At 39.9% G+C, this 20,692-nt stretch overlaps 2 protein-coding genes across 4 annotated transcripts in view; one reads left to right on the plus strand and one right to left on the minus strand.

Moving 5' to 3' along the window:
* The window catches only part of lsp1 (lymphocyte specific protein 1), a 114,174-nt gene that overhangs the window by 85,378 nt on the left and 8,104 nt on the right, over positions 1-20,692 (plus strand). For all 3 annotated transcript variants that reach the window (XM_008108037.3, XM_062967636.1, XM_008108044.3), the window contains exons 3-10: positions 1,889-2,077; positions 6,016-6,310; positions 7,519-7,632; positions 7,884-7,927; positions 8,234-8,315; positions 9,881-10,018; positions 10,230-10,310; positions 11,736-11,855. In XM_008108037.3, coding sequence (XP_008106244.1) covers positions 1,889-2,077; positions 6,016-6,310; positions 7,519-7,632; positions 7,884-7,927; positions 8,234-8,315; positions 9,881-10,018; positions 10,230-10,310; positions 11,736-11,831 — 1,039 coding nt within the window. In that variant the 3' untranslated portion in view covers positions 11,832-11,855. The remainder of the gene's footprint in view (positions 1-1,888; positions 2,078-6,015; positions 6,311-7,518; positions 7,633-7,883; positions 7,928-8,233; positions 8,316-9,880; positions 10,019-10,229; positions 10,311-11,735; positions 11,856-20,692) is intronic.
* The window catches only part of prr33 (proline rich 33), a 34,923-nt gene continuing 26,501 nt past the window's right edge, over positions 12,271-20,692 (minus strand). The window contains exon 2 of the mRNA XM_062967635.1: positions 12,271-18,974. Within this exon, the coding sequence (XP_062823705.1) occupies positions 17,415-18,965 (1,551 nt within the window). The 5' untranslated portion in view covers positions 18,966-18,974 and the 3' untranslated portion in view covers positions 12,271-17,414. The remainder of the gene's footprint in view (positions 18,975-20,692) is intronic.

Raw genomic sequence — 20,692 nt, forward strand, 5'->3', positions numbered from 1 at the left:
ATGCAAACACATGCAGAGAGAAAGGGGAAGAAAAATTACAAAGCGTCCAGCATTTCAAAGATGAAAACTTTGATATCTGTGGCCAGGCAACATCAGAATGTGGTCAAAAGTTATTAATGAGAAAGATCACACAAGCTAGAACAGCCTACTGCTGTTTGCCTTGGCCTGTCTGTGTTGGGAAGGGCTCAAATCTAATTCCTCCCCATCCTTTTTCTGAGGAATTGCAATAACTGAGGACAAGGAGGAAAATGGGAAGAGGAAAGGGAAACTCAGATATTTTTAAAGCAGCTGAAAGATGATATGAAAGAGGATTGGGAATGTCCCTACCAAATCAGCAGGCTGTGATATTATTAGTAAACTAAGAACCTGAGAAAGATCATAAACAAAGGGCATTCCACAAAGAAAAGGTGTGTCTAAAGTGCTGGGTGCCAGCGCCAGTCCCGCCGAGACCCCACCGGCGCCCAGCACCACCCCCGTCGAGGAGACCCGGCCCCAGGACTTCACCCTAGATTACCCCCACGTGTAGGTGCTCCTCGAGATCACGCTCTGGATCCTGCTGGCCTCTTTGGCCAACATTGGTAAGGAGAAGTGAGAAGAAGGGAGGGATGTGTTGTTCTGGGGCATGAAAAGAAAGGGTGCAGATGAAATGCGAGGCTTTGGCGCTCCAGAGGGTTTGGGCATCAGTTCCCAGTTGGAAACTAGGAAGGTCCAGCGTGAGTGAAAACTTATCTGAGGCAAGTGTTAATGGTGCAATTGGCCAGCTTGATTAGCATTGAATGACCTTACAGCTTCAAAGTCTGGCTTCTTCCTGCCTGGGGGAATCACAGAAGAAATCACACAGAGAAGCCACTGAAATCCACAAGCATGTGGACAATTTCAACAGGGGCACAAAATGGCGGACGCAGAGGAATAGGTGGCACCCCTATTTTCCTTCTTGGCACCATTTTGTGGGGCATTTAAATATATACACATTGAGTGCAATAGAAAAGCACATTTTGATTCCATGCACAAAATTATTTAATTATTAGGATCATATCTTGGGTCCCAAGGTATGGTGTGTGTATATGTGTGTGTGTGTGTGTATACACAGTGTATATTATTATTATTATTATTATTATTATTATTATTATTATTATTATTATTATTAGGATCATGGTATATATAAAGGTACGGCATAGATAGATAGATAGATAGATAGATAGATAGATAGATAGATAGATAGATTTGAAGTGTATGTGTGTGTGTGTGTGTGATATATATACATACATAGTATATATAAAGTGTATTTTTCAGTGATAATTTGGGGAGGGGCACCAAAATATTGTTTGCTTACACTTGACAATTACCTAGGGCCAGCCCTGTTTGAAAGAAAATAACTAAAGATCTGCTTATATTTAGTAAAATGTAAGTGTGAATGTAAGAACTTCCAGGAAAGTTGTGAAGGAAGTCAACCAATGTCTTGGGCAGTGATTCCTCCAGAAGTTTTGAATTTACATTCTCAGAAGCCTCAGCTACCTTGGCCAATTATCAGGGATTCTGGGAGTTCAGGTCCAAAACACTTGTAAAAAACAGAGTTCAGGAACACTCGTCTAGAGTAACCACTCACAAGGTCCTCCAGATGTTGCTGGACTTTTAACTCTCAGTAGCCACAACCTTCATAGCCAATGGTGAGGAGTGCTGAGAATTGCAATCCAGCTGGAAGGCTATGTGATTCTCATCCTGGTTTAGGGCCAAGAGATACACAGGGATAATACCTATAACCTCACTTAAGGAGAATGTGAAGATTAGGAGTTTATCAGGCAGGTTTGTACCTAATCAGAAAAAAAAAACCCAGGGTGCTTGGCGTGTTATATTGTGTTTAATGTCTTTCTTTCCCCCGAATTTCCAGGATTGATGGAAAGCCAGCTGGAACTTCAGAACTGGAGGAAGATGAAGGCTTTAGTGACTGGTCCCTGAAGCTTGAGCAACGCAAGCAGAGATGGGCAGAAATGGGAGAAGCAGCACCAAATGGATATCGCACGTGCTATGGTGAATGTACAGAAGCCCAACAGGTGACTTCTACAACATGGGAAGGAAGGTAAAGAAACCTCTGGATTTCTTTAAGGGGAATGGCAACCTGTTAAGCGCAATCATTGATGTGGGAAAGAGAGCAGCACCATTTTGAACCGTAAATCTTGAATCCACAGAATTCAATGAGAGTAGTGTTGCTTTTGTTTTGCGTCTTGAATACTTGCCTGAATGGAGAATACAGGCACCAATATCTGTATACTTGTTAGGCTCAGGATGTTACTGTTGCTATCTCTTTCTTTACAGAAGTGTTGCGCTTTTAAAAGAAGCTTAACAGTAACCAGTAGTATAGTTAGTTATTTGTAACAAGTTCCCCTTCTTTTGATAAAGGGGGCAGAACAAAATTTCTCTACAAAAGTTGAGAACAATATTCTTTCTTTCTCTCTTCCTCTTTTGATGCAAACAGTTAAATTTTATAGGTCATTTTGAAGGTTACTTTTAAATGCTACTTTCATACATTTTAAGGACACTTTTGATAGGACCTGTTCAAGATTTATGCCATTTTCTCAATTCCTTTCTAAGAAATGAAAAATATTGTAAAAGCAGCCAGCAATGTAATTAATAATAAAATGAACTACTTTTCTAACACTATAGTTAATAAGACATTTATACACTATAGCTAACAGAAATGGGTTGTTTTTAAAGTTTTTAAAGCTGTCATATACCTCAACTTTGAGATACAATGTTGGATACAATCAACACATATTTTAACTCTGTTGATTGGGCTTGTTCCCATGTGAGCCACCCTGAGTCTCTTCAGGGAGATGGAGGCGGGATACAACAACAACAACAACAACAACAACAAAATCCAAATCTCCTGGATTGTTGCCTTTAAAGTCGATAAGGGCATTGAACATCTATCTGGAATAATAGATGTCAATGCAAGATGTGAGACACCCAAATAAAGAGCAGATTATAGTGGGTATAGTTTTGGTAGAGGCTAATCTTGAACCAGCATGAATAGCTGTACAGTATGACACCAGAACTGATATTCATAGTTTCATTTATCTGTGTCCGACAAATTATGTCTTCTCTAGTTATAGCCCTGTCCACCAGTCTGCCATATTCACTGTGCAAACTGACTGTTGTAAGATACATGCTGCAAAAGGCATTATTACGGTGTTGCAGTTCTGCGTGTAATAGAAGCATATGCATCAACCATCATTATTGGGCAAGGAATAGTCCAGATTAATCTTCTCTCTTCCTGCTTTTTCAGCTGCTTCTAAAATGCCCCAGTTTTTCTCTTCTCATGCTTTCCCTTGTTGTTTTCAGCTTTTTCTGTTGCTGCAAACTCAAAGTGTGAAAATCATTTGCACTCCATTCATTTAGTAGGGGGAAGAGGAAAGTAATTGACAAAATCTTGCCCCACTCTCTTTGAGGTATGGTCAGGTAAAAGCAATCTACAGCAACCTCTCTTAACCAGTATGTTCTTCCTGATTAACAACTTTCACCATTTCTACCATGCTCTGACATTGTATGGGCACATGTGTCCCAGTTTTATTTGTGTAATATTGGAGGGTATGAGCAAGGCATGGATAACTCTGAATGCCAGTTGTGAGGCTGCAACCTGACTTTAGAGACACTTTGAGAGTAACTACTTCCCAATGATAGAAAATATAAGAACATAGGTGGCAGGCCTTGGATCCATTTTGGGAGCCAAGAAGGCTATAAAGTAGCTAAAAGGAAGGATATATTAAATGGCTAAATAAGCAAGCTTTGGATACACTTTCCTGCTCACAGGGATAACTGCGTATGAAAAAGAAAACTTATTGCATATAATGGCACAGAGTCCCATTTTGAAAAATATACTTTAATAATAATAATTACCCTTAAGAGTAGGATTCTGCAGTCTGATTAGACAGGAATAACAAGCTATCCCATATCCAATGTGGGTTATATATATAGTTGCATTGTCATCCTTCCTTTGGGTAAATGTAATAGTGTTGAAGACACCATCTCTAGCTCAATACAACAGTTTCCCTGTTTGCCCAATGCAGACACAAGCATGCAAGATGGAGATTTTTATTGTTAACTCCCATCAGGTTGAGTTTGACCTATGGTGACCTTATGAATGGGAGTCCTCCAAGTTTCTCCCACTTGGTTATGAAAACCCTTTGGATGACTTAGGCAAGTCTTACATGCTTGGTCTCAGAAAAAAACATGATAGGCTCGCTTTAGGGGTTCCATAAGTCAGAAAAGATTTGAAGATGCCCAACAGCAAGGATTTTGGGCAAGAGGGTTTGCCTTTCATTATGACTGGGAAAAATATAAAATACAGATGCAAGTTGGAGACCACTATGCAACTCAATAGATATTAATACAAGGAAGTAATTCATAGCTGATGCCAAGCTAGTGGCCCTTGACATGATGATGGATTCCCAGTTTCCATCATCCCATACTATTCTAGCTAATGGGAAAAATAATTCATTAACTTTTGGAGAGCCACAGACTAGGCATAAATGGCTTCCTGGTATTAGTGTGGGCTAGTGATACTGAACTCTTGGGTGTATTTATATTTCATTTCAGATGGAATGAAGGAAAGAGAGAAAACATACCATCTTGTCCAGGAGACTGCTAGCATTTATTAGGTTAATTTTGAAAGTGTATCTCCATCATGCATGTTTGTATCATGTTCTGCTGTGGTAGGAACATCTGCTCCTTTTCTCAGCAGTGCAAAGGAATTGTATAAACACAATTTCTTGTGGTGCCTTCACACATTCCCAGATGTTTTTGGTATGAGCATCATGGGTCAACTTCAGGTTAAATCAACTTCAGCTTGGCACTGAGGTACTAAAGTCATAATACAGACAAGCTGTGTGACTGAGGGACAAACTACGAATTATTTTTCCTTGAGAAGGTTTGATTGGAACAATATTGACAAACTTGTATTACTTCAAGATATGATAAGTGCGTCTTTAAATCTGATCATACCACCTGAAGCAATGAAGATATTAAATTGAACACCATCTTTGATTTTAATCTCTTTAATAGTTATCCTATAGCTATTCACTGCTATTGTAAAAATATAGTATCCCTGTCATTCAATATAATCTTGCTATAGTACACAGAAACTGGTTCAAGGAAAGCTTTGGGTCTGTGCAATAGCACAGAGATGTGAATGTGATCTGCAGCCTTGGCCAATAAACAGCCATGATCCAAAACCTACCGTCTCCAATCTGAATGACTTGAGAAGGCTTTAAGTTAAACTTCAGAAATGCAGGAATGAGCATGTGGGACTGGAGATGTACTTGGAAGCAAAATATTTCCTACTGTGTAATTTGCAGCACATAATTTCTTACCATTCTCTTCTCTATGCTCAGACTTTGTGCCTCAGTTCATCTACCTTTTTGTTCTAGTGGGAGAATCTCTCTTCTCTGGTGTCTGTGATTCACACGTATATTTGAGGTCTGGTAAATTAAAACTTTATAAAATCAGCCCCACCATGAGGCAGAAGGAGGCAATTGCATCAAGGGAGAAATAGTTGAAAATCTTGGATGAAAGAACCTGGTTTTTGTTTTTGCACATTTTAGTGATGAGAACAAATGGCTGTTTTGCTTTGATTATTAAGATGGCCTAAATTTCATTGTTTCCATGGGAACTGCACTCTATAGAAATGCTATACTGAGTAGTCCATAAAGTTCTATCCAGTACACTTTAAATCTTCTGAAGAGTTCTAGGAAAACTAAAAATGTGACTTGGCATCTGATGGCTTTATATGGATAATTATTAATATACTTACAGAAATCAAATTGAATTAGCCATCACTTTAAAGTTAGAAGACAAATTAATGTTTACAGTTAGCAGATTTTATTATCTTCTAAATTAGTATTAAAAGTCTCTCATCTCAAAAGCATCAAAAGTTTGTATTTTTTCTTAAAGCTTAAATTTACCAAATGATTTTTGTTCCTTTTTTCATTTTGTCTTTCTTTTGCCAATTCTGAATCCTAGGTCACCAAAGCATTCCTGTGAAGAAGATGGCAATCTGATGGAAGCAGAAGCCAAACTAGAGCAGGTGCAGCTAGGTCAGGACTCCCCCACCTTCATCCGGTTTACACCTGGGCCTTCCAGCTTCCTCAAGTTTGTTTCAACTTCAGTGTCCCAAGAGCAGCCTGAAGCAGAGCTGGAGGGGCAGCAGAAGCTTATTGAAACAGCTTGTGTTGGAGAAGAGAACCAAGACATGGCCGAAGTATTCCCAGAAGTCCAAGAAGAAATTAAACATGAGGAAGAGGAAGAAAAGCAGGAGGTCAGAATGAAAACTCCGTTTATTTCTCCCCGCCACTCCTTTTGTTTGTCTTTTGCAAAATGGAAACTGCAAAAGGAAAACAGTTCAGATATTTTAGTAACTTTTCCTAGTGTAAGTTTCACTGCCGTTCAAGATGAACAAAGAGATACAAGCAAATGTGTGAAGTTCGACTGATAATGCATTTCCTTGTATTATATCCAAGAACCAACAGACTACATTAAAAAGAAATCAACAGGAGCACATGGAAAAATCATAGGAGGGGAAAAACAGTTGTGGAAATGTTGGTAGATACATATAACACTGGTGTTGACTGCATCCCCATCTAAAGATCTTTTTCAAATATGCCGAATTCACTGGGATCTGCATGGGAGTAAGTGTGCAGGCAGTCACAGTATTTACTGGGTTAAGCAACCATTTTTGAGGTCACCTCTTTCCACCCAGCAGAAAGTCTGGGACAATAGAAGTATTGTTAGGATATTTAAATCTCTCTCCCCCCCCCCCCCAAGAATATCCATCAACAAACATGGCAACCTCCAACATATTTGTCCTGTGTAGGGGAGCCCTGATTCTGTCCTTGAGGCAGTTGGTCTTTCACTACTACTTCTGAGCCTTTGCAGTGGCAATGAAGCTAGGGGTGGTTGAGATATTAATTTGGTTTGCATGGTAATACAGATTGATTTTCCCTTGTCCAGAATTCCAAAATACTCAAAATCATCCACATGGCTGGCTGAAATAGTGATGCCTATACTTGCTGTTGGTTCCACTTCCACAAACTTTGTTTAATTCACAAAATTATTTAAATGTTTTGCATAAAATTACCTTTAGGCTACATGCATAAGGTGTATATGAAACAAATGAATGTCATGTTTATATTTGTGTCTCATCTCCAAGATATCTCATTATGTATATATAAATATTCAAGAATTCCTTCAAAAATCCAAAACACAATTCTAGCCCCAGGCATTTTGGATAAAATATACTCGGCCTGTATCCTCACTAAATCTGCACCTGCTAGAACCTCTATGCTCAGCCCTGTTGCATGCAGTACTTTGTTGTTCAGCATAACTCAGCTTTCACTGCTGTGTTAACTGATAGTGATAATGTCAGATTATCACTATTGGTTGATAATAGTTGATTTTATGTCAGCTGCTACAGTCTCTTGAATGTTTGATCTCTCTCAGTGAATTTGCACCCATTTTCTACTTTAGGAAAAGAAAAGAAGATGGAAAGAGGAGGAAGAGGCACCAGAAAAGCGACAAAGAGCTCCAAGCACATCTAGCAATGAAGAAGAGGGTGAGCTCCCGCTAAGTCCTACTTTAAAGGTATGCACTTTTCTGCATAAGTGGATATTGGGAAACTTGGGAAACAATGCATTTATGAAATATAAGTGTTATGTACCTTTAGGCACAAGGGATGGATGACACAGAAAGATACATGATTGTAGAGATGTGATCGAGAAAGAACAGACATTGTTCTCCTCCTCTTCTCTCCCCTCCACAAATGTCATTACAGCATACTCTTGTGCAGTTTAGACAACGTACAAACTGCTAAATGCATTGTGTCTTTCCTTTAGATTACTGACAGAACTGAATGTCTGAACCGCTCCATACAGAAAAGGTAACTTCTGTTTAAGGGATGGATACTAATCTGTCAACGTTGGCTTTTTGTTAGTTAAGCTTTATTAGTTATCTATTATGCTTAACAAATGATCAACAAATCTCATAAATAACACATGTAATCAGATCTATATAATTTGTGTAGATTATTTTTCCCCAAAAAAATATTTTGCAAGCTATGGGAGGTGACACTGATATTATTGGCAAAGTGTTCAAACACTTGTAAAAATAATAACGATGTGGTAGTCTTTGAAATATCTAGGTGTTTGGTAGACTCCCCTTCCACAAGTATTTTTTATCCTTCCAGTAACAGCGTGAAGAAGACACAACCACCTCTCCCTGTTGCAAAAATTGATGACAAACTTGAACAGTACACACATGCCATTGAGGTGAGGGAAGTTCCTTAATTCTTTTAAGATGGCTTTCTAAAACCATGCTTAAGATAAATTCCTTTCTTCAATGCTTTTCTACATTTCATATCTCTTACTCGGGAATTAAAGAATAAAAAGTGAGACAAGGACAAAGTGGGGAGATATGTTTTGGCTACTCTCACTCAATTGTCTGTCTCTCTGTATTGGTAGACAAGGTTTGTAGTAAGTCTGTAAAGGCAAGCAGATGAACAGGGTTACAGTTCTCCATGTGATCAAGGTTTCCTGTGGGTTTGTGCAGGATCCTTAGGATGAAGGCTGAGCAACCTTCTGATGTTGAAGTGGCATATTGGAGACTCAGAAACTCAAATGGGCCTGCATCTTCAACAAGATACATGTAATTGCAGAGAATTGATGGCAGCTAATTTTTCCCCACTGACATGTGGTGACAACTATGGCAGCTCTCTATAGTGTAGGATAATGGTTCTCAACCTGTGGGTCACCAGGTGTTTTGGCCTACAAGTCCCAGAAATCCCAGCCAGTTTACCAGCTGTTAGGGTTTCTGGGAGTTGAAGGCCAAAACATCTGGGGACCCACAGGTTGAGAACCACTGGTGTAGGAGGATGCTAGAAAACCCATTAGTGCCATAGATGCCTCCCAGGCTGCAGGACAGAGTTCCTTCTTCCCTACTGGAATGCAGTGAGAAATAATCCTCACCTCATTTTGCACAGACACTGCCAATTTAGGTACTGTGGATCTTTTGGCAGTTGAGGCAGTAGCACCTACTTTTGCTGTGTGGGAGCAACAGGAACCTCAAAAGGGCCATTGACTCCCACTTCACCATATTGGGGTAGAATGGCATCCATCAAAATGGAGTTAGAGAATTACTACCGAACTTTCTCCATCAGCATAAGGAGTAGATGGGACTTATGTATGTTTCCGCCACACTAAATGTAGTAACTACTAATCAAAGCTAGGCTTCTCAACCATTGGACAAGCTCATTGACAAGCTCAACTGGACAAAATGGTAGTACTGATTCTATGAGTATTACTTCTCTCCAAGATGAAGGATTCAGCCTATGCATATGTCATAGTCCAGAACTGAAGTCCTATTTTTGTGCTGGGTGTGGACCATCAGCTCACTGTAGGGTGTGAAGCATCTGATGCAAGTGTCTCTCTATCCGCCTTGTTGACCCATGCTCAGCATTCAAACATCTAAGCACTTGGAACTGGCCAATATGTTACAGCTACAATGGAATTATGTTTTCTCTTCCCTAATGTCATGAAACTTTTTCAGTTGTATTGCTATTACTGTATGTGTCTACTTTAAAACAAAGGTTGAGCTTGGACTGCTGCATTCAGGAGCTACACTGCAATGCCACTGGCAGGGTATGCATTGGCAAAAGGTTGTCATAGTCTATAATTCCTTTTACATTAAGATAGAGAAGGTGTATCATCACAATGTAGGTAAATCTGGAGATGGGAGTCAGTTGGGTGGAGCCATTAAGTCCATGAAAATAGAGCCTTCATTTTAAGGGATGAGTTGATACGGCACAAGGTGCTTCTTCGCTCTTCTAATTTTGCAGACTTCCAGCAAGACACCCAAACCAGTGCGCCAGCTTTCCATTGACCTTCCTGCCAACAGTGCTGCTGTGACCAGCACAAAAAATCTTTGGGAGACTGGTGAAGTGGTTCAGTCTCCTGTGAAGACAACACCCTGTAAGGTAAGACATCTAGTGTGTTTTCTGTTGAAGAAAGCACCGTACGTCTTGAAAAACCATTACTTATTGTGAAGCATGAATGCTATTATGTGCCCTTAGTGATGTGGGATCAGAATATGAGAAACTGGACTCTTCTTGGATTTGCTGGGTACAGTTTGTGTCTTGCAAGTATGGTTGGTTAAAAATCCAATCGCTGTGTCCATATTCTTCCTAGGACATTGTGGCTGGAGACATTGTGAGTAAGAGAAGCATTTGGGAGCAGAAAGAAAGCCCAAATGCAGATGGAAGTGCAAAGGTAAGAGTTGTTTGCTTTAGAGGAAACTCAGGTCAGAAATAGATTGGATAGCATTATTCAATGCTATCCATGGCTTGGACCATGTTGTTGAAATGCCTGATTATGCCATGATTGAGGAACCTGGTTTCACTTATTTACTTTCCCTAAAAGGAAGTGGTTTGAATCACACTGAGCTAGGACTTCAAGATTCAAGGCTGATACCAAAGTGCTGGATGAGTACTCATAGCTTTATTGCTCTCTCACTCTCCATATGGGAAAGTAAAAGAAAAGTGAATTCCATTCACTTGAACTTTCAATAGCTGTGAAGACTTAGCTGGCTCTTAAAGCACTGGCTAAATGTGTTCAGCTTTGTTCCAAAGCAATACAACTCAGATGTAGTCATATGACAACAGTTCAATGGTTTTCTCATTCCCTCTTCCTTTGTAGTGGGTACAGGGGGTTTCATGGAAGAAGAGGAGCGACCAAAGCTGTTTTGACAGCCAGCACAAGAGAAAGCACTTGAAGAGTGTGAATATACTGTGTATATATGTTATAAGTTTAGAAATTTTAGTCAACAAATCAACCTAAAAACCTAAGTTGATCCATGGGTCAATGTAAATACTGTACCTTAATTCTTATATATAAAAAAGAACCACCCTCTTCTCTGAGTAGAACGGCAAAAGGCAAGAGTTTAGTCCATCCTGGGAGAACCTAAAGGAAGCACTGACCCTTCTTATGTCCTGTCACAGCACTGCTTGTGCTCTTTTTAAATGCCTGAGTGGGAAAATGGTTGTAGGACAGCTCTTGGGTACTTCCTCACAAAGGAGCCCCAAAAGGTGAGAGGATGTCAATGTATATTTAGGTGTTCCCAGTACAAACTTCACTTTAATCTTTTGGCACTGTTCAGAGGATGGCATGCCCATCCCAAATAGTACTATATCCTACATTTTATTTTAAAAGGAACCATTCAATCTGTGAGTAGAGTGGTGAAAGGCCTTTTTGAATGTGTGGATGGGACAATTTCAGCAGTGGCAATCAGGGACAGCTGGCCACCTGAAACAGTGTTGGTGTTTCCCAGCCTTATCCATGGATAATATCAAAATCTGTAATTTTGGCCTCAAACTCTACCCTTATACACAAGGTTGACCGCTACATGAGTATATATAGTAATAAGAAAGGATTCCACAATTGCTAGGGTTAGGGGTGCAGGGCTCCCAGGGAAGTAGCTTGCTATTTTTTATGATTATCTCTAGAAATCCCTAGAGCCTCCAACACAACTCTGTGGTCAGTTTCTATTGGAAGTGGGCCACAGACTTTACTGATAGACCTGATTCCTAGAGAGATCATAATAATCAAATACTCAAATGTCAAACCCACATATGTTGAGAGCTTACTGTACTTGAATCTCAGCCCTAAAACTACTTACTTTTCTTTGCTCAACTTTAGGTTAAGCTTCCTGGCAAGAAGTATAGGTATGTGGCAATTGGACATGGCAAATACAAAAAGGTGTTGATCGAAGATGAGACATCAGCAGAAAAATAGCCTGCCTAGGCTGGAAACAAATAGGCAAGTATGGTGAATAATGAAATACATTCATTATTAAGTGGCTTTTCTAAATGCTCAAAGTCCTACTCCTAGGAATTTTGTATTATCCCAAACTTGTAAATTTGCTTATTATTTCCATAGGTGGAAAGAGAAATTCAGCCGTTTGTTGTGTCCATGGGAAATCTGTTGAATTAATACTTTATTAGGACATGCACCAAACACATGCTTTACTATTCTTAGTCATGAACGATACTAGTCCCCATTACTTGAGGTTTGAGCTTGCTGTTTGCGTACCATTCCTAAGATCCCAGTGTCTTCAGCAGCAAGAACATAATCTCTGTATTGTGTGGGGGAAAAGAATTCTTTACAACAACATAAAGCCTTACAGAAATGTGTGGCCTCAATCTCTCACATACTGATTTATGAAAGAGAATGCTCATTTTTTCATAGAAGTTTATTCAAACTGTATATATGTATAACATGAATTTAAAAATAAACCCTATTTCTGATTCTGGCAGCTAGATTTCACAGGAACTGCAGCTTGGGTTCACAGGCTATGCATTGCTGTGGAAGGAAATCTAGGTTAAGAGTTTACTATGAAATTCTAGTGTCTTAACTATCAGCTACAGAAAAACTCCACACAGGCACATCCTACCAAATCACATTTCCCTTTCTTACTACGTCCTATCTCACCTCTTTCAGTTTCCAAACATGTCTGCTTATTACTTAGCATCCATTCTCTTTGCAGTTCCATCTTCTTGCCTCAAAGTATTGTATTTCTCATCCAGACATCTGAAGTTCCAGTACAACTTGCATAATCTTCTTTAATTTAGAATTCCATTTCATTCAAGCTATTGTTGGATAAAGAACATCCATGAAGACTGACTCTAAAGCTGAACTGTTACTTGTCCATACACCTTTTAAAAGAAAAAGAGCTGATAGCTGAGATGGTTCAGACTATATTTACTTGCAGAAGATTGGCTTTCTTCCCAATTATTTAATGAAGCATGTGATGCTATTAAATTTGTATCGTTACTCATTCATTTTTAGCTTTTGCTACTGTGAATTGGGAATGGTAGTCTTTCCATATGCTCTTGAGCTCCCCAGCCTTAAGATGTTGTTGAGAATGCAAAGAAGAGAGCACATAATTTCTGCAATTCTAAAACCAGAATAGGTAGTGCTACATGTCTGATGTGTGGTCCATTTGGAGCATTTGTAGGCAGCTGGTCTGTTTTATGCATGACCAGGGCACAAACCTAGGGGAGGCTGTTTTCTCTATGTGAAATGTCCCAACTTCTTAAACCTGTTTCTGTCTTTTCCTTCTGTCTAAGCCATAACTGCACTTGAACACTATTAAGCTTTGTTTCACTTTTCAAAGTACACTTTTAAGCGATTCAAATCATTAAGCATTTCATTTCATGAGGGTGAAAACAGCTACTGTATATTTCAAAGACATAGCTGAGATCATCTAGCACCTTTGAGACTGAGGGAAAGAAATCACAGCATAAGCTTTTGTAGTCTTCATCTACATCATTAGATGCATGAACAAAATGTACAACTCCTTTACTTTTCTTTTACAATAAGGCCTAGCCAGAAAAACAAATGGGTTGGAAGCAAGGGAATTAAGTTATTAGCCATTTCTAAGAAAGAACAGTAAGTGTCCTTACCCTATTGATAATGTGATTTTTAAAAATAATCCCCTTTTTTTGCCTCAGGAGCAACCTTGCAAACAGTGCAAAATACACTGCAATCCTATTAGTAGGGTTGTTTCTCACAGAAATAGGCTACTAAATCTTTTCCTGGGATTAGGAAAAGAACTGCAGCTTCTCAGAAGAACTGTCTTAGATTCCAGCCATCCACAGTACTTAGTCATGTGTAGTTTATATCTTGCAATCTTTTTAATATAAAATTCCTTCTTCTATTTTCCTGCTAAAACCTGCCAGTCTCCCTAGATCAGTGATTCCAAACCTGTGGGCCCCTAATGTTTTGGCCTTCAACTCTCAGAAATCCTAACAGCTGATAAACTGGCTGAGATTTCTGGGGGTTGTAGGCCAAAACACCTGGGGACCCACAGGTTGAGAACCACTGATCGAGATTGTTTTTCACTTCACATGGAAAAACATTCTTGAGACTAGATCATTCCTGTTGCATCACCAAAATGGCACAAGGAGAAGATCCTGAGAACAACATTCACTCCGATGTTTTGCTTTTGACTGCAGTCTGTGATGGTATTTTGGAATTCAGTGGTTGGGAGTAACTGAGGCATGGCCCTTTTCCAGTGCGACCTGAAAAGCACAACATGAGGGGACAACACCTAGCACTCCTGGGAGGCCTGTAGGACTGGCCTAAAGAAAGTTATAAGATATTAGAAACCACTACTCATTTTACACTTTTGAAAGTGCCAGTGCAGACACAGAATGGAACTGAAACTCACACCTAACCATCTTTCAGGCAATCACCCTATTCAGACTTCCTCTGGAACACAGGAGAATTGATAGCAGCTCTCTTGCAAATTTATTCTGTGATATTTTGTGACTTGGATTACATCATAAGTACTTCCTTGGACACTGTAGAAGGAGCTATTCTGCATCTCCATGTGCAATGCTTTTATCCCAGCTAAACAACAGTAGCCTGTCGGGCATCACTCAGCAACAATTGAGAAGCTGTGCGAATAACAGTAACCCTTAATCCTTTAGGCTTATACTGTAGTAGGGATAACTTCTGCCCATTGAATTTTGGGCTTTGCCTGAAAAGCTTGAATGGCTAAACTCAAGCTTGGAAGAATGGTCTTTTCAGAACTACTCTATCTTTCTGCATTGATAATAGTACTGTAGTAAGCTTGGAACCTACTGTAAGAATGATGTTTGATTAGCTGAGTAGAACTATTACACAGTACAATTAGTCTTTAAGAGATTGTGAGCAGCGTTGTTCATTATGCAAATGTACAGTTTTTAGAGATAAAACTCTGATATAGAAAAGCAAAAGTTGGCACTAACAAACTGCTGTATGTATGATGCACTGTAACTGAAATGTTGTAAAGCTGCTGGTGAGCTCCAAGCTACTACAAAAGCAGCTAAGATAAACATGAGACTAGGGATTGAATAATGTAGGGAACCACATAGAGAACTTGATCCATTATTCAAACAGCAACATTATCAATGTGCACTCTGGTGCGCCAAAATGTGTCATCTAACTCGCTGCTGCAATGATTAAGTTAAACAAGCCAAATTCAAACCAACAACTGGATATAATATCTCACACATATAACCAGCTTACTCTACTCTCAGTGCAAGCAACTTCCAGCTATTATGAGAAATGGCAGGCAGAAATCTGGTGATATAGAGGCAGCAGCCATGACTGCAGGTAACGGAGTGCTCTCTTCATGGTACAAATTAGCCCTCTTTGCATTCATATGCAATATATGTGGCTGAGGATAGTTTGCTTTTGAAAGTGACCAAACATTCATTTTTGAGTCTTGCCTAGGTCTGCTATATCTGCATTTCGGAAGATTGCTACCTGCTTGTCTGCTGAGTGTTGTTTCAGTCTATATTAATGTTTTGCAATATTTACAATGACTGCAAATGGCTGAAGGTCTTGCGTTTGTCAGAACAATTTTGGATTCACACTAGTCTTTTTTTAACATCTTGGAGACATGTCTCCCCTCTCCTCAAAGTGGAAAAAACTACAAAACCGAAAACAGTCCTGAAGGGTGTCAGCCATCCAGGAAGATCTGCCAGAGCAAGACGTACAATGCTACAGCCTTCCTGTGTGCTCCTCAATGGAGCCTGTTCTGGATGGCCAGTAGAATTGTATTGCAAGTAAATTCAGGAATACTAGGAACCAAGACATTTTTCTATCATGACCATTTTCTACATATCAGTGCCACTCAAAATGATTGTCCATTGACCAGTACTGCTGCTTGGCAAAGTGTAAGGAAAGAAATAAATAGCTATCGCCAATGGGGTTAAATATTGTGCAGATGCCCGGCATACTCAACAGTCCCTTGCCTCAGACAGCTTGAGGACACTAGGACATTTTCCTTTGCCATTACAAACTCATTACTGCAGTGTCCTTTTACAATCAACTACCCAGAACATGCAGCTTCTGCGGACTGTTACTACCAAGCTTCTTGCTGAGGTAGTTCTCAGGGAAGATTTGTGGACATTTGTCATGTTTGTCTTAGTTGAGCACAATTCAGGGTGCAAGGTCTGCATGAGAACAAGTCCTAAATTGTCTGGCTACAGTAGCAGCTGGTGGCTTCCATGTCTGTAGGGTGCTCAATATATCATGTGCTTGAGTCTTCAAGATGCTAAAATTATGTGGAAGATAGTTTACCTTCTTGGATAGCTCCTTTAAAATTCAGACTAAAACCTGGAGTATATTTAGTGCCCCACTGATATGAAACCCACTATTCCCAGCCTGTTCATTAAGTTTTGAGAGTCTGCTCTAGATTATATATATTGCTAACTCTACAAATGGACTGAGCAGGGTTCTTTTGGTGGTCTAATTACAGGCAACATTTTCCAATTTTCTCAATTGGACCAGCACCCCATCTCACATTTGCAGGTCTTTCAACTTACTATATTTTTTTTACTGCTGTAGCTTTAAATATGCGAGCTGTATGCCTTGTAAATTGCACACAGTCCTAGGCATGTATCTAGGCAGCAGTCCTAAATACATGATATGTCAAAATTATTGAGCTATCTTACCTTAGTTTCCAAAATTTGCTAGCCTAGGTGAACTTCTTCCAATCTGTATTCTGTCTGAGACTGAATTTAGTATGTGTTGCTTTTCAAATGCTTGTATATTATTTTGGAAACCTGTCACTGCCCATAATATTCATGCTCATTTTTGTCACCAACTGGTCAAGCATTGTAGAAACATGTGTAAGGCTTTGATCAAAGACCATGGAAAGGTAAGAGAAAATTAAGCATGTGTACATCCATGAGCAGTGTGTGACCCATCCCCCAAATTGTTGGTCTGTACCTCCATATAGTCATGGGAGTTGCAGTCCACTAAGTTCAAGAGGGCTACAATTTTCACCACTTTTGGTAGGTTGTGACTTGATAAGTGATATCACCTATTCATAAGCAAAATGAATATCCAAGACCACTCTACATGTAGGATATGGAGAAAATGTCGTAAGTTTTACAGCTATTGTAGAATGAAAAAGTATGCTCTATTAATACAGACCTATAGTAGGATTTTCTGTAGTATCCATACTTTGCTTAAGGCACCATCCCTTAAGAAATACGGTGTACACATTTGATTCAACTGCATAATACAGCCTGTCAGAGAGGTTAAGCTACTGGCTTTCTCCAAGCCACTTCATCTTTCCTAAATAAATTTTCTCACAAAATAAAACAATAGTTGAATAGTTTTCCTCTCATGTCCTAACCTAAAGGTCATTATATGTAGGTACATTTTTGGTGGACAGACAGGAATCCTATAGAGGATTCTATTTATTATTATTTTGCCATTCAAGTGATTTCTTTTCAGAAAATTTTGCTTTTATTTCAAATCCTTCCAAGCTCAGTGCACATCCACCTAAAGAAGATTTCACTCATTGCTTCCCTTCATCTACCATGCAGATGAAGCCCTATTAAAACTCATCTGGGTTTCTTCAGGTGGTTTGTGTTGGATTCGGCGTACCTCAAATAGAGTTGTGATTTTTGTCATGGGTTTGGATGCCAGCTCCTTTAGCTTCCGTGCATCAAAGCGTGGACGGTGGAGAAAAAGGGGTAAACGTCGCCGGAATGAAAACATTCCTTCTTTCCTCGTTTCTTTTTCCTCTGCTTGCTCTTTTTTTGCCTTGCTGATTGTCATTTGGTACAAGATGGCATCCCACATCTTGACTGCTCTTGACTTGGTTATTCCCTTGTCTGGATCGCTGTCATCTTGAGATTGTTCCACTTTTGTCTTTTTTCCTCCCTGTTCAGGCCTAGCTGTCTCGGATTCTGAAATGGGAAACTGAGGTTCTTCAGATTCCACGATCAAGTGCTTCTTGAGATGAGACCAACCACTAAATTTGTTTCTGGGGGGCAGTGCTGGTTTTGGTTTTGGCTTTGGCAAGGTGTTTGTGGTACTTGAAGGAGCAGTATGTGGAAGTTTTTCTTCTGGCAAAGTCACATGACTGCTGAAAACGGGAGGAGGAGGTATTACTGCCTCTGTTGTGATATGCTTCTGAGGAATAGTGGTATTTGGCCATCTCTGGGCTTCACTATATGGCTGATGGCTTCTGCTTTCTGGTGTCACAGGCCTGTTGTGATGGAGAACTGGGGATGTAACCCCTGTATGCTGCCTTGGAACATGCAATATTTCCGTTTTCACTGTTCTGACAGGAGACTCAGGGGCCGAGATAACATCTAATTTAGGAGTAGCGGGCAGGCTTATGAAATGTGTGACTTCCCTGTTATCTGGTGGTGGATGTGAGTTATTTGCCTTCAAGGGCTTATCTTCGCTATCAGGAATGTTCACTGACTGACCTAACAGTGAGGTTTTATCTCTTGGTACTTGGAGTCTATGAATATGGGCATAGGTTTCAGCAACATGCGTAACTGGCACTGGGGTCTCTACTACAGGTGTTGGGGAAACAGGATGTCCAGGGACAACATAAATCGAGTGTGCAGTGGTTGAAGGGGGAGCCTGAATGTGTGTGTCTGGTAGATGTCCTGTGGGCTGCCATGATGGCTCAGGAGTGCGTCGTCTCTGAAGTGGTGAGACTGCAGGTGAGACTGTGAATTTGAGATGCTCAGAAAGGCTCCTCTGCTCTGTGACTGTGAACGTAAAGGGCTTTCCCTTAGGAAAGGGAGATGAACCATGCTGGACAATAGGCTTGATGGAAAAGCGGGGTGGAAGATTGATAGTGAGGTGTGTATGAGCTTCAGTAGGCTTCAGTGGAGAAGAGCGTTCATTGTGTTCCAGGTCTGGGCTGGCTTCACTGACAGGGGACAAAGTAGACCGGAATGATGTGGCTTGTTGTGCTGATAGTGCTGCTTTCTTCTTTGCTGCTTTTTTCAAGAGTCTCTGTAGTTTAAGATTGTCTATTCCAGGCTTTGGTAAAATAGGAGGGGGTGGAGCATGGGGGTGGAGAGACGCTGGCTCATGGGGTGGTGTTACGGTTATCAGCATTTTGTCCCCCTAAAACAAGAAAACAAAAGACATTTTATTTCTGTTTTTTGTTGTAATAGCTCTGACAGTTGTGATGTAGGCCCATACAAATGTAGAATTGAACCCTGGGTTTTCCACAGGGAGGTCCAAAACATATTACAGTGTACCTCTGAATACATTTTAAAGAGTTTTAAGGATTTTACCTGTTTTTAATATCATTGCTATTTAATTCTATTTTAATGTTTGTATATTTTTGGGTTTAAAATTGTATTCCATTCGTTTTATTGTAAGCCGCCTTGAGTCTTTGTCATAGAGAGAAAAAGCAGGGTATAAATAATAAATACATAAATAACATACGAAATAATTGTCTTAGTACAAATATTTCAGGCTAAAAATTGTTTAAAAATACCAAGGAAATTGGAGAGAGTAGGGTAATTCAGTACAAAGCCTGTGTTGGAGCAGTTTTGGTCTGAATTACATAATTATTTTTCTCATAACATAACATCACAACATCACAGTTGTTGTTGTTAATAATAATGATGATGGTTTATTTATTTGTATCCTTTTAAAATCATGTAACCAAGACCCTCCATACTAACTGATAGTGCTTCAGGCACAATGTTTCCAACATTGGTTCACACAAGCACCAGGATTGACACTACTTCTTAACATTGTGAATTAATAGTCAACTAAAAAAAAACCTTTTTCAAAAGTAGAAGTAGGGGAAATGTAGACCCCATACCCACAGAAATTGCTGAGTCCTACTACAAAGGGTTCGAACTCCCAAGGAAGTCTGCACACACAGAGATAGAAATGCCTTCACTTCTCAATTTTTTTTGCTCAGTCTATGGACATTTGGGTGGAAGGCACATCTTTCTGATAGCAAAAATGGCTAGTCCTACTATTAGGCAAAGCACAGTGCCAAAGGAATAGGGAGGTGACATGAAAGTGCTTGAGAAGACACGGTCTATTTTGTATCCCTTAGGCTGGTTTCCTATCTTCAGATAGCCTGCCAGTTGCATTGAAATAATAAAAAAAATTGCACATGAAATGCCCACGTGTGCATGTGCTGGATTTTTTTGCCTCAGGCAGCAAAATGCTATGGGTCAGCTTTGACTAGAAGTGAGGCTAACTGTCAAATCTATTTTGTGAAATAAAGGGGGAAAGGCTATGGGCAGAACTGGCTTTTAAAAAATCCTGTTCTCTGTTCCACTGCTTTATCTGTAAAAAGGGACAGACTTTAAAGATCCAGGTCTGCCACTCTCAGGTATGATTTATGTCTTATTTTATTTGTGAGGTGCATTTCAAGAATGAGCATAATTTTGCTTTGCATACTGACTGCCCCAGCTCTGCTAGATTATGAACCAAGAGTCAGCTAAAGGTGAGCTGTGCAACATGAGAGCTAAGAAGCTTGACGTCCAAATTGAATTTTAGCTCCTAGCAAGAGATGGTGTTGAGTATCACTTGTAAAAGTTCATCAGGGCTATTCGGCCTTCTATTGGGCCTTCTGTGCTTCTCCTTGGTGAATTGTGTGCTTATTTCAGCTGCTGTGGTCTGCAAGCCAAAACTCATAGCTCAGCGGATGACAGGTCCTTTGGGGAGGCGGAAAGCAGACAGAGAGCTAGAGAAGCCCAACTCCTTTCGTTCATATCCTCAGCCTTTGATATGGAGAACAGATGTTTCCACTTGAGTTCACACAAGTGGTTCATACAGTATTTCTGCCTAGGTTGCAATTTGTCTTTCAGAGC

The sequence above is a fragment of the Anolis carolinensis genome, chromosome 1 (assembly GCF_035594765.1).
Source record: "Anolis carolinensis isolate JA03-04 chromosome 1, rAnoCar3.1.pri, whole genome shotgun sequence".
NCBI classification, from domain to species: Eukaryota; Metazoa; Chordata; class Lepidosauria; order Squamata; family Dactyloidae; genus Anolis; species Anolis carolinensis.